The sequence below is a fragment of the Carcharodon carcharias genome, chromosome 4 (genome assembly GCF_017639515.1).
Source record: "Carcharodon carcharias isolate sCarCar2 chromosome 4, sCarCar2.pri, whole genome shotgun sequence".
NCBI classification, from domain to species: Eukaryota; Metazoa; Chordata; class Chondrichthyes; order Lamniformes; family Lamnidae; genus Carcharodon; species Carcharodon carcharias.
In genome coordinates, this window is record NC_054470.1 from 825178 (window position 1) to 839022 (window position 13845).

The 13845-nt window shown below is 44.2% G+C and overlaps 1 protein-coding gene across 1 annotated transcript in view; it reads left to right on the forward strand.

The window, feature by feature from the left end:
• camk4 (calcium/calmodulin-dependent protein kinase IV) overlaps positions 1-13845 on the forward strand; it is a 300351-nt gene that overhangs the window by 222559 nt on the left and 63947 nt on the right. Inside the window, exon 7 of the mRNA XM_041186348.1 lies at positions 11764-11838. Within this exon, the coding sequence (XP_041042282.1) occupies positions 11764-11838 (75 nt within the window). The remainder of the gene's footprint in view (positions 1-11763; positions 11839-13845) is intronic.

The following is a 13845-nucleotide window of genomic DNA, read 5'->3' on the forward strand; positions in this document are numbered from 1 at the left end:
TGGGCAAGCAAGGATGGCAGGGCCCGCTCGCCGACATGTAAAATGACACAGGATAACATTGGGAGGAGCCCCCGACGTCATCCCGGCCCATTTAAACTTTCAGGAAGGCGGGGGCGCAGCAAAATCAGCTGCGGGCCCGCAGACCTGCCAATGGCCAACTGAGACCATTGACAGGGTCATTTAAACAAGGTTGGAGGGCAGGCCGGGAGCCCTGGTGGGCAATAGAAAAAACATGAAACCTCATCCACGGGTAGGATGAGGTTTCATGCAGGGTTCTAAAAAGTTTAATAAAGTTTTACTGTAATTTATGAACATATCCCATCTCATATGACATTGTCACATGAGGGGACATATTAGGGAATTCTTTTTTCTATTTTTAATCTTTTTAAAAGTGTAAGCGATCTCCCTGAGGCAGCACTTAGCCTCAGGGAGATATGCGTTCTTTCATGCGCGAAAGAGCGCACTCTCGCTTTTGGGGAATCCACCCCCCCCCCCTCCCCACCACCCGCACAGGAAGCGCTTCCCGCTGGACATCACGCTGGGTGGGCCTTAATTGGCCCACCCACGTAAAATGGCGGCAAGGCCCATTTCTCCGGCAGGGATTGTCTCCCCGCTCGCCAAAGATTGGGTAGGGCCCGCCCGCCTGACAGGCAGAAAATTCTGCCCATTGGATTTGTTCTTCTTTTTGAGGACAGGACGTACCTGGGCAATTTTCCAGATTGTTCGGTAGACGCCAGTGTTGTCATTGTACTGAAACAACTTCACTAGGGGTGTGGTTTGTTCTGGAGTACAAGTTTTTAGTACCATAGTCGGGATGTTGTCAGGGTCCATGAGATTTCACCCTTTTCTTGATATCACATTGTGAATTGAATTGGCTGAAGACTGGCATCTGTGATAGTAGAGACCTCAAGAGGAATGTGAGATGGATTGTCCACTCAGCACTTCTGAAGACAGTTGCGAATAATTCAGACTTTTTTTTGTTCTGATGTGCTGCTTTGCAGCACCATTGAGGAATGTGGATGTTTGTAGAACCTCCTCCTCTCATTATCCACCATTAGTGACTGGATATGCTAGCACTGCAGAAATTTGATCCGATCTTCTCGTTATGAGTTTGCTTTGCTGTCTATCGCATGCTGCTTCTACTGTTAGACCATAAGACATAGGAGCAGAAATTAGGCCATTCGGCCCATCGAGTCTGCTCTGCCATTCAATCATGGCTGATAAGTTTCTCAACCCCATTCTTCTGCCTTCTACCCGTAACCTTTGATCCCCTTACCAATTAAGAACCTATCGATCTCGGTCTTAAATACACTCAATGACCTGGCCTCCACAGCCTTCTGTGGCAATGAATTCCACTCTCTGGCTAAAGAAGTTTCTCCTCATTTCTGTTCTAAAAGGTCTTCCCTTTACTCTAAGGCTGTGCCCTCGGGTCCTAGTCTCTCCTACTAATGGAAACATCTTCCCCACGTCCACTCTATCCAGGCCTTTCAGTATTCTGTAAGTTTCAGTCAGATCCCCCCTCATCCTTCTAACTCCGTCGCAACGAGTATAGATCCAGAGTCCTCAAACGTTCCTCATATGTTAAGCCTTTCATTCCTGGGATCATTCTGTTTAGCATGTATGTAGTCCTGCATTGTAGTTTCATAGGGTTGGCACCTCTTTTTTTTCTTAAATGCTTGATAATCCTCCTGACGTTCTTGCCAGCACTCCTCATTCAACCAGAGTTGATCTTCTTGCCTGATGGTAATGGTAGAGTGAAGGTTTTTCCCGATGATGAGACGACAGAATGTGGTTTGATACAATTCTGCTGCTGCTGATGGCCTACGGTGCCTCATGGATGCCCAATTTTCAGCTGCTAAATCTGTTCTGAATCTAACCCATTTAGCAAGATGGTAGTTCCACACAACACAATGGAGGGTATCCTCCGTGTGAAGATTAGACTTTGTCTCGGTCAGGACTGTGCGGTAATCACTCCCACTAATTCTCTCATTTTCAAATACATCTGCGGCAGGTAGCTTGGTATAGGCAAGGTGAAGTGGGTTTTTTCCTCTGGTTGGTTCTGTCACAAACTGTCGCATGCCCAGTCTGGCAGATATGTGCTTTAGCGCTTGGCCAGCTGGATCATTACTGTTGCTACCAAGCCATTCTTGGTAATAGACATTGAAGTCCCCTACCCAGAGTACATTCTGTGCCCTTGTTACCATCAGTGCTTCTTCCAGGTGGTGTTCAACATTGAGGAGTATTGATTCATCAGCTATCAGCTGTGGGAGGGTGGTCGGTGGTAATCAGCAAACGTTTTCCTTGCACATGTTTGACCTGAAGCCATGAGACTTAATGCAGTCCGAAGTCAATATTGAGGACTTCCAGGGCCACTGTATCTCAACTGTATTCTTTGGCAGTCCCTCGGGGTCGAGGATGACTTGTTTCCACACTAAAAATGAGTTCTTAGGTGACTGAAGAGTCCAATATGTGACCTCTAGTCTCTGTCACAAATGGGGCAGACAGTGGTAGGGAGAACAGGCAGATGGGGTGCCCTGGTTGCCATGCGCTCCTTTCACTGTCAACGCATGGTGTCAGCTAGCCTTTGGCAATGCGACTCGGTGTTCAGCTCCTTCCCCAATGCCTCCCCTCCACTTTGGGCCAGGGATTCCCAGATGTCGGTGGGGATGTTGCACTTTTTCAAGAAGGCTTTGAGGGTGTCCTTGAAGCGCTTCCTCTGCCCTCCTGGAGTTCGCGTGCCCTGTCAAAGCTCCGAGTGGAGCGCTTGTTTCGGGAGTATTGTGTCGGACATGTGGATGATGTGACCCGCTGATTGAGTGTGATCAATGCTTCGATGCTGGGATGTTGGCCCAAGCGAGAACACTGACATTGGTGCGCCTATCTTGTCAATGGATTTGCAGGATCTTGCGGAGGCAGTGCTGGTGGTATTTCTACAGAGTTTTGAGGTGTCTGCTGTACATAGTCCACGTCTCTGAGCCACATAGGAGGGCGGGTATCACTACTGCTCTGTGGGCCATGAGCTTGGTGCTGGTTTTGAGGTCCTGGTCTTCAAACCCTTTCTCTTCTTCAGGCAGCCGAAGGCTGTGCTCATACACTGAAGGCGGTGTTGAACTTCGTCGTCCATGTCTGCCCTTGTTGACAGTAGGCTTCCAAGGTATGGAAAGTGGTCCACATTGTCCAAGGCCCTGCAGTGGATTTTGATAACCACGGAGTTGGTGGGGGGGGGGGCAGTGCGGTGTGGGGTGGAGGACTTTTGTCTTATGGATGTTTAGTGTAAGGCTCATGCTCTCGTTTGCATTGGTGAAGGGGTTGACGGCGGCATGGAGCTTGGCATTCGAGTGTGCGCAGACGCAAACATCGTCTTTATGCTGTAGTTCAAAGGCAGAGGATGGGATGACCTTGGATCTGGCCTGCAGGTGACGGAAGTTGAATTAGCTCCCATTTGCTCTGTAGTTTAGCTCCACTCCAGTGGGGAGCATGCTTAGGGTGAGATGGAGCATTGCAGTAAGTAAGATCGAGAGGAGCGTCGATGCGATGACACAGCTTTACTTGACCCTGGTCTGAACATGAATTGGGTCTGTGGTGGATCCACTGGTCAGGATCATGGCTTGCCTGTCATCGTGGAGCAAGCGGAGGATGGTGACAAACTTTTGGAGGCGGCCGAAACGGAAGAGGATGCTCCATAATCCTTTGTGGTTGACAGTGTCAAGGATTTTGTGAGGCCAAAGAAGGCCGTATACAAGGGTTCGTGCTGTTCCTTGCATTTCTTTTGCAGTTACCGCGCGATGAAGATCATCTCCATTGTGCCCCTTAGTGGGTGGAATCCGCATTGCAACTCTTGGGGGTACTCTTCAGCCACAGAGAGGGCGATTGAGGAGGATTCTTGTGATGACCATCTCTGAGGTCAACAGCAGGGAGATTCCTATATTTGGATTTGTCACCTTTCTTGAAGATAGTCACGATTACAGCGTCTCTGAGATCTCCTGGCATGCTGTTCTTCCAGATAAGGGGGAATGAGGCCATTTATTCACGCCAATAGTGCTTCTCCACCATTCCGGCGGAGATTCCATCTACTCCTGGTGCCTTGCTGCTCTTTAGCTGTTGAATGGCCTTTTCTACCTCATGCCAGGTTGGGGTTGTGCTGAGATGGTGACGGCTAGCATGCTGCGGGATGGTGTTGAGGACACTTGCATTGAAGACAGAGTCTCTGTTAAGAAGATTTTGAAATGCTCTTTCCAGTGGGCACTGACTGCCTCTCCATCCTTGTTGAGCACCTCTCTGTTCTTGGCCAGTAGTGGAGTGGGGCTTTGGGTGCTTGGGCCATAGGTGGTCTTGACTGCGCTAAAGAAACCTCACACATCATGGTTGTCAGGTCAAATATGGGCAAGGAAACCTCTTGCTGATTACCACCTACCACCCTCCCGCAGCTGATGATTCAGTACTCCTCCATGTTAAATACCACCAGGAGGATGTACTGAGGATAGTAAGGGCACAGAATTTACTCTAGTTGGAGGACTTCAATGTCCATTACCAACTGTATACCACTGTTCTGCCACCCCTGGTGGATCTGTCCTGCATTGAGTCAGGATATAGGCAGTGTTGGTGATGGAACAGTCTGGGACATAGCTTGCAATCAAAGATTTGGTGAGTATGACTAAGGCCTGAATTTTCATAAACACAGAGGGTCTCCAGTTTTTCCAAAATGGCACCGGAGACCTAATTTCAGAAGTCCCACCCCAAACCCAGAACCTACCATTTTTGTTGGGGATGGTGGGGCAGTGGTGTGGAATGGGGGAAGGTTGTAGTTTACACATCCGTGCTTCATGGACGCAGCTGCACATGTGAAAGTGCTGCTGTGTTCAAACATCCAATTCTCGTAACTCGGATGTCCAAAAATAAATTGTGAGTTTTAGACCTTTCAGGAGAAGGTTTGATGCTGCCAGAGTCCTTTGGAGAGGTAGAGCACAATTTTGAATAGGTCCAGGGACATCTTTGGGCAAAGTAAGATGCCCTTTAGGAGAGGTCATGTCCCTTTGAGATTGTTAAAAGTAGGCACACATGTACGTAGAAAATTAATTAAACTCATTGGAATTGTCAAGCTGATTGTAACTGTCAAGGGGACTGTCAAGGGAGCTGTTGAGCTGTCAAGGCATTTAAATCTCCTGGCTTTTAAAAGTAAAATAAAACATGCTGTAGTTTAAAGAAAAACTGTTTGCTATTTCACTCTTTCTTTCTGTTGACATAAGCCTGAGGGGTCCCATTATAGACCAAAAGACCATAAGATGTAGGAGCAGAAGTAGGCCATTCGGCCCATTGAGTCTGCTCCGCCATTCAATGAGATCATGGCTGGTCTGATAACCCTCAACTCTACTTTCCTGCCTTTTCTCCATAACCCTTGATTTCCTTACTGATTAAAAATCAATCTTGAATATACGTAATGACCCAGACTCTACAGCCCTCCATAGTAAAGAATTCCACAGATTGACTACTCTCTGAGAGAAGAAATTCCTCCTCATCTCTGACTTAAATGGATGATCCCTTACTCTGAGATTATGCCCTCTGGTCCTAGACTCTCCCACAAGGGGAAACAATCTCTCAGCATCTACCCTGTCAAGCCCCCTAAGAATCTTATATGTTTCAATAAAGTCGCCTCTCATTCTTCTAAACTCCAGTGAGTACAGGCCCCTACTCAATCTCTCCTCGTAAGAAAATCCCTCCATACCCGGGATCAACCTAATGAAGCTTCTTTGGACTGCCTCCAATGCCAGTACATCTTTCCTTAGATAAGGGGACCAAAACTGTTCACAGTATTCTGGGTGTGGTCTAACCAATGCCTTGTATAGTTTTAGCAAGACTTCCCTATTTTTTATACTCCACTCCCTTTGAAATAAACATCAACATTCCATTTGCCTTCCCTATTACCTGCTGAACTTGTATGTTAACTTTTTGGGATTCATGCACCAGGACTCCCAAATCCCTCTGTGCTGAAGTCTTTCTCCATTTAAATAATATTCAGCTCCTCTATTCTTCCTACCAAAATGCATAACCTCACATTTTCCCACATTATATTCAATCTGCCAATTTTTTGCCCACCCACTTGACCTGTCTTTATCCCTCTGTAGACTCCTTGTGTCATCCTCACCACTTGCCTTCCCACCTATTTTTGTGTCACCCGCAAACTTGACGATAGTACATTCACTTCCCTCATCTAAGTCATTAATATATATTGTAAATAATTGTGGCCCCACCACTGATCCCTGTGGCACTCCACTAGTCACAGATTGCCAATCTGAAAATGCCCCCCTTATCCCAACTCTCTGTCTTCTATTAGTTAACCAACCCTCTATCCATGCTAATGTACTACCCTCAAAACCATTGGCTGTTATCTTATTAAGTAGCCTTATGTGCGGTACCTTATCAAACGCCTTTTGGAAATCCAAACATATTACATCTACTGGTTCCCCTTTATCTATCCTGCTTGTTACCTCCTCAAAGAATTCTAATAAATTTGCCAGGCATGATTTCCCCTTCATAAAGCCATGCTGACTCTGCTTGATTTATATTATGCATTTCTAAATGCTCTGCTATTACATCCTTTATAATAGACTCTAACATTTTCCCACTGACAGATGTTAAGCTAACTGGCTTATAGTTACCTGTTTTTTGTCTCCTTCCCTTTTTGAATAAGGGTGTTACATTGTCATTTACCAGTGCATCCACTATCTGTGTAGCTACTTCATTTAATAGCCTAGGATGCAACCCATCAGGTCCAGGGCACTTAACAGCCTTTAGCCCCATTAGTTTTCCTAGTACTTTTTCTCTAGTGATAGTTATTGTATTTATTTCCTCCTCCATGCCCCTCTTTTTCCCCTTGATTATTTAGCATTTTTGGAATGCTATTAGTGTCTTCTATCGGGAAATATGGAGCAAAGTATTTATTCAACTCCTCTACATTTCTTGGTTCCCCATTATTATTTCCCCAGCCTCATTCTCTAAGGGGCCTATGTTCACTTTGAACTCTCTCTTTTTTCTATATTTAAAGAAGTTCTTACTGGCTGTTTTTATATTACATGCTAGTTTACCTTCAAAGTTTATTTTCTTCCTTTTTTTTGGCTATCTTTTGTTGGTTTTTAGAACTTTCCCAATCCTGTGGCTTACCACTAATCTTTGCCACATTGTATGTTTTTCCTTTCAATTCGATACTATCCTTAACTTCCTTGGTTAACGATGGTTGGTTTATCCCCTTCCTAGAATCCTTCTTCCTCATTGATATAACTTTGTTGTGAGTCACCATCTATTTTCTTAAATATCTGCCATTGTTCATCAACTGTCTTTTCTGCTAAACTCCTTTCCCAGCTCACTCCAGCCAACTCTGCCCTCATTCATTTGTAATTACCCTTATTTATGTTTAGCACAGTTGTTTCCAAACCAAGTTTCTCACTCTCAACCTGAATGCCAAATTCAACCATTTTATGGTCACTGTTTCCTAGGAGATCTTTTACTCTGAGGTAATTTATTAAATCTGCCTCTTTCCATATCACCAGATCCAAAATAGCCTGATCCCTGGTTGGATCCACAACACATTATTCTCGGAAACTGCCCTGAATACACTCTATGAGTTCTTGCTTGTGGCTACTTCTGCCGCTTTGATTTTCCCAATTTACATGAAGATTAAAACCATTAATGTTATGCCTTTTTTACATGTCCTCATTATTCTATGTCTTACAGAATAGCTACTGTTAGAGGGCCTAGAGACTACTCCCACCAGTATCTTCTTCCCCTTATTTCTTACCTCCACCCATATGGATTCTACATCTTCCGATCCAAGATCATTTCTTGCTTTCGTACTTAATCCATCTTGTGCTAACAAAGCTACCCCACCAGCCTTTCCTTCCTGCCTGTCCTTTCAAAAAGTCACATACCCGTGATTATTTAGTTCCCAACTTTGATCTTCTTGTAACCATGTCTCCATAATGGCTATAAGATCATACCCATTAACCTCTATTTGTGCCATTAATTCATTTATTTTGTTCCAAATACTATGTGCATTTAAGTAAAGAGGCATTCTTTTTTTTTTACCATTTTCTCCCCCTTTGTCCTTATATGCTGCTTTTTTTATGTTTATACACTCTATCCCTTCCTGTCACACACTGTGTAACATTACCTTAATAGCTGCCCTGCCATGCTGCCATATCCTTTGTAAGCATACATATCCTCCTTCCAGAACCCTCCTCTCTATTTAGTTTAAAGCCCTCTCTACAGCCCTGGTTATTCAATTCGCCAGGACATTGATCCCAGCCCGATTCAAGTGAAGCCTGACCCACAAGAACAGCTTCCTTCTGCCCCAATACTGGTGCCAGTGCCCTATGAACTGAAACACATTCCTCCCACATCAGTCTTTGAGCCATGCATTTAACTCCTTTGATTTTATTTACCCTATGCCAGTTTGCCCATGGCTCAGGAGGAAATCCCGAGATTATTACCTTGGAGGTTCTGCTTTTTAATTTAGCTCCTAACTGTTCAAATTCTTTCAGCAGAATCTCCTTTCTAGTCCTATCAATGTCGTTGGTACCAACATGGATGACAACAGCTGGATCCCTCCCCTCCAACTCCCTCTCCAGCCCTGAGGACATCTCCTCAGGGCTGGCACCAGACAGGCAATACCGCCTTCAGGACTCTCGGCTGCAGAGAACAGTATCTGTCCCCCTAATTATACTGTCCCTTACCACAAACACATTCCTATTTCCACCACCACTTGAATGGTTCCCTGTACCACGGTGCCGTGGTCTGTTCACCCATCCTCCCTGCAGTCCCCACTCTTGTACACACAGTTTGCAAGAACCTCATAACTGTTGGACAATTGCAAGGGCCGAGGCTCCTCTAATGCTACCCAAGGGTCCCCATACCAGCTTCATCTGCAGCCCCACCCTCCTGTCCCTGATCACAGACTAAATTTGAATTACCTAATCTGAGGGGTGTGACCGCCTCCTGGAGCAAAGTGTCCAGGTAACTTTCTCCATCCCTGCTGTGGCACAATGTCTGCAGCTCGGGATTCCAGCTCATTAACTCTGATCCAAAGTTCAAATTCTTTCAGCAGAATCTCCTTTCTAGTCCTATCAATGTCGTTGGTACCAACATGGATGACAACAGCTGGATCCCTCCCCTCCAACTCCCTCTCTAGCCCTGAGGACATCTCCTCAGGGCTGGCACCAGACAGGCAATACCGCCTTCAGGACTCTCGGCTGCAGAGAACAGTATCTGTCCCCCTAATTATACTGTCCCCTACCACAACCACATTCCTATTTCCACCCCCACTTGAATGGTTCCCTGTGGCGTTCCCATACATAAGCCACCCATGTCTTTCTAGATGGTAGCGGTTTTGCGTTTGGAAGGTGTTGTCTAAGGAGCTTTGGTGAGTTCCTGCAGTGCATCTTGTAGATGGTACACACTGCTGTATGTTGGTGGTGGAGGGGGTGAGTGTTTATGGATGCATGCCAATCAGGCAGGCTGTTTTGTCCTGGATGGCGGCAAGCTTCTTGAGTGTTTTTGGAGCTGCACTCCTCCAGGCAAGTGTAGAGTATTCCATCACACTCCTGACTTGTGCCTTTTAGATGATAGACAGGCTTTGGGGAGTCAGGAGTGAGTTAATCACTGCAGGATTCCTAGCCTCTGATCTGCTCTTGTAGCCACTATATTTATATGGCTAGCCCAGTTCAGTTTCTGGTCAATGGTAACACTCAGGATGTTGATAGTGGGGGAGTCAGTGATGGCAATGCCATTCAATGTCAAGGGATGATGGTTAGATTCTCTCTTGTTGGAGATGGTCATTGCCTGTCACACATGTGGCGTGAATGTTACTTGCCATTTGTTTACTCAAGCCTTTATATTGTCCAGGTCTTGCTGCATTTGGAAATAGACTGCTCAGTATCTGAGGAGATGCAAATGGTGCTGAACATGCTGCAATCATCAGCGAACATCTCCACTTCTGACCTTATGATGGAAGGAAGGTCATTGCTGAAGGACATGAAGATTATTGAGCCTACCCTGAGGTGCTCCTGTGGAGGAGGAAAGTGCAGACTGTCCGGGTGCCCTTTAAATATGGCTCCTAGACTGTTGACCCCATGAGATGATGGTGAAGATTGCAACTTCCTGTCTGTCCCTGCCACAAGAATTGGCGAGCTCCTCATGGATGCATATTTAATAAGCTAACCAGCACAAGATTATGTGTGGTCAGCTATCTCGTCCCCCCACCCTCCCAGCGGGAATCAGTCTCATATCTGCACCAACCACTGAACTTCAGTTACAGGGCAGAGGATTCTGCTGTACGTCTTCTGATGTGGAGCTATGAACACAAATATTTGTTTTCATAAGAGATTAAGCACTTGAATTAATTTTTTGTTTTTATAAAGGCTTATGTAGTTGAAAGAATGTAAATGTAGTGAATGGGTTTTTATGAATGTAAGTGATTTTTATAAAAATAAAGTCTGCATTAAGCACTTAGGTCTTTATTTTATTTTATCTCAGTGTGGGTCCCAGAGTCTGCCCATGGTGTATACTGGGTGAGTTGGCATGGAGGGTGTAAGTGCAAAGGCTTAAGATGGCCCCCTTTGAACTATATTATTGCACAACTTCAGTTAGAATTAATTTTATATTATAAAGGTAACATTAACCAAACTAAGGAAATAAACAGAATCACGGTCAGTGCAAACACTGAACCGTACTCAGCTATTTTGCCAAACAGTGATTTTCCAAACTGCAGTCTTTAGCCTCTGTGTGGCCCCTGAACCTTGGTGCTTGAATCCTCAAAGCCTAGGCAATTCTGTTCTATTTGTGTTTTTATTCATTATTTGCTGGTTTAACTTGTTTAAAGTTTGAGGCCTTGAAGTTGGAAAGGGACATTTTTGCTGCTCTTACCTCACTTGTGGGCAAATCATGTCATGTCATCAAGGTTCTCCAAGAGAGTGATTCATCATTCCTGCTCCACGTCAATTGTAGAGAAATTGAATTCTTCAGTCAGGCACCAGCGGATCACCACTTTTATGTAAGTTTAACCTCCGGAGTATTCTTCCGGGCCAGGGTATAGTGATTACCACTGTTAAAACAAAATTTAACCCAAACCTAAATAAAATCACATGCCAAAAATAAAATTACATATAGTAAAAGAGCAACAGGTACCTGCAATAATTTGATATGGTCGAATCTTGGGTGCAGGTGACAGGTAAATAGTTAGAAGAACTTAAGCGTGCCTTCTAAACACCTTGATTACATTATTGATTTGAATTGCTCCCAGAACAAATTTGCTGCCAACTTTGGATTTTGCAATTCAAATTGATTAATACTTACATTATTATTAGAATCTGTTGTTTGTTAAATTCAGCAAATGTACAGTTAATTTCCACCAAATTTGTTCTAAACACCGAGTCAGTGTCGAAAGGCCTTTATTGGAAGAGTTGCTCTAGGTTAGTTCTTTTTACTGTGTCCCTAAAGAAATCTGACAAAACTTATTGAATGAAATGAGTTCAATTGTTTGAACTCACTTCAGCCAATTGAGTTCAGATTTATTTGTCAGGCAATGTTTGCACTCATCCCACTGTAGCAGTATGAAATAAAGGTCATTGGTTGCCCATTTGTTTTATCCTTCAACATTCTTACATTCTTACATTCTTTTGAAAGCAATTTCATGAAGTTCATCTTTAACTTATTAAGATATAAAATAATGCAACAGGAAGAAAACAGAACAGTGCAATCTTTTTCTTATTATAGCCGACTTTGGACTTTCCAAAATTGCGGATGATCAAGTGACCATGAAGACAGTATGTGGAACACCAGGATATTGTGGTAAATTTTCAGATTGTTTTAAATATTAATTTCCAAAAATGATTTTCATATTTGCTGTGAATATGAGCTTTTGTATAAATTCAACTCCTATAAATGCTCATAGTCTGAAAGACCAGAACAGTATTAATAGGCCAGTAAGGAGCGTTTTTTAGGTGACCAAAGAGCCATTCCCTCTATGGAAATCAGTACTAGGAAAATGGATGCATAGACCCAACTAGAACCATTTCCCTTGTCTTATATGACTTCACCTTCACCGTGCCATGACCCTAATTCAGTTTCTTGGTGACCTCCTGGTGGAACTTTCACTGCATTGAATTGAAAGAGTACCTATAACAACCTTATGGAAGGTGAATTTAAAAAGAAATAATTAGGCCTTGGAACCAAAACCTGAAATATGGTGGGGGCTTGAGCAGAGGAAGATTTACATCCACCCTTTTCCTCTTGAAAGGGCATCAGCACATCATTAACCCAGGAGCTCTTGCCAATCCTTTCCTGGTAGCCTCTAGGATCGACAATGGTCGGCTTGGAAATTAATTGGGTTGCTGGGCCCTGCTTCCCCAGTCATTTGTATGCAGTGGAGTGACGAAGGGATGACGGGTGGTTTTCCTTTAGGGTGGGTCAGACCATTGTAACCAGATCTGCAATGGTTTTTCTTCCACTCCTGCACCGTTACCTCTGGTGACCAACCACCCCCACAAAGATCTATCCTTGGCCTCCTATTTCTCATCTACATACTGCCCCTTGACAACATCATCTGAAACCACAGTGTGAGTTTTCTCATTTCTGCTGACAACACTCAGTTCTACCTCATCTGTATCCTACTTGATTCCTTCACTGATGTTAAATTATTAGACTGCTTATCTGAAATCCTATACAGGTGGCAGAAATTTCCTTCAGTTAAATATTGAGAAGACTGAGGCCGTTGTCTTCAGTCCTAGTTCCAAACCTGTGCCCTAGCTATCGATTCCATTCCTCTCCATGGCAACTGTCTGAGATTAGACCAGAGATCCCGAGATGAGCTTCCAATCACATATATGTGATCACCACCATCACCTATTTCCACCTCTGTAATAATGCCCGTCTACCTCTGCCTCAATTCATCTGCTGCTGAAACCCTCATCCGTCCCCTAGTTAGTGCTAGACTTGACTATTCCAGCGTATTCCTGGCTAGTCTCCCATGACCTTAACGAGGTCATCCAAATCTCTGCTGCTTCTGTTTCTTTACTCACACCAAGTCCTATTCACCTGTGCTCACTGACCTAAATTGGCTCCAGCTCAAGCAACGCCTTTGTTATGACCCCAGATGGTGTTAACTGCTGCGCAAACCAAATCCCAGAGGGAAATTTGGCTTACAGACCATAACCTTGTTTTTTTTGTATTTTGAAACTGAGAAGAAGACATACTGACCTCAGCAATAAGCAGTCCAGAAACACTTTGGGATTAAAAAAAGTAAAAGTTTTATTAACAAAAAATAAAAGAAAACTTAAGCACACGAGATTACAGATACGCAATTAAGGTTAGTCTTACAAAACATTTCCCCAAAAAACACTCTACCTGGTCAAACCCACAAGTAAACATCTTCCAGGCAACACTTCCTTATAGATGTTAGCTATGAAATTCAGTAACATTGCACAAGGCAAACTGCTGTAGCTTCAAGAAAGGTGTATCACATGACCTTTCCCCTCTTCCACTCTGCAGTGGAATTCACTTCAGAATAAACCTGCTTGCCGCAGTCCAAAACCTTTCTGGCTTGACTGGATGGGTGATTCAAACTACATCCTTCTCCAGCCCAACGCTTCAGCTATCTCAACTGCTCAAACAGCTCCAGCTATCTCTAGCTCTTTCTCCAACTCAACAGCTATCCGCAGTGTCTTTAATGTACCTTTTTTCCCTTTCATCTTCATTCCATTGAACTCACACACCTCTTTGAAACTCAAACCCTTCCAAGTATAAGATTTTCATGTTCCCATCTTGTCTTTGCTTTTGGGTCAATTAAATATCATACCC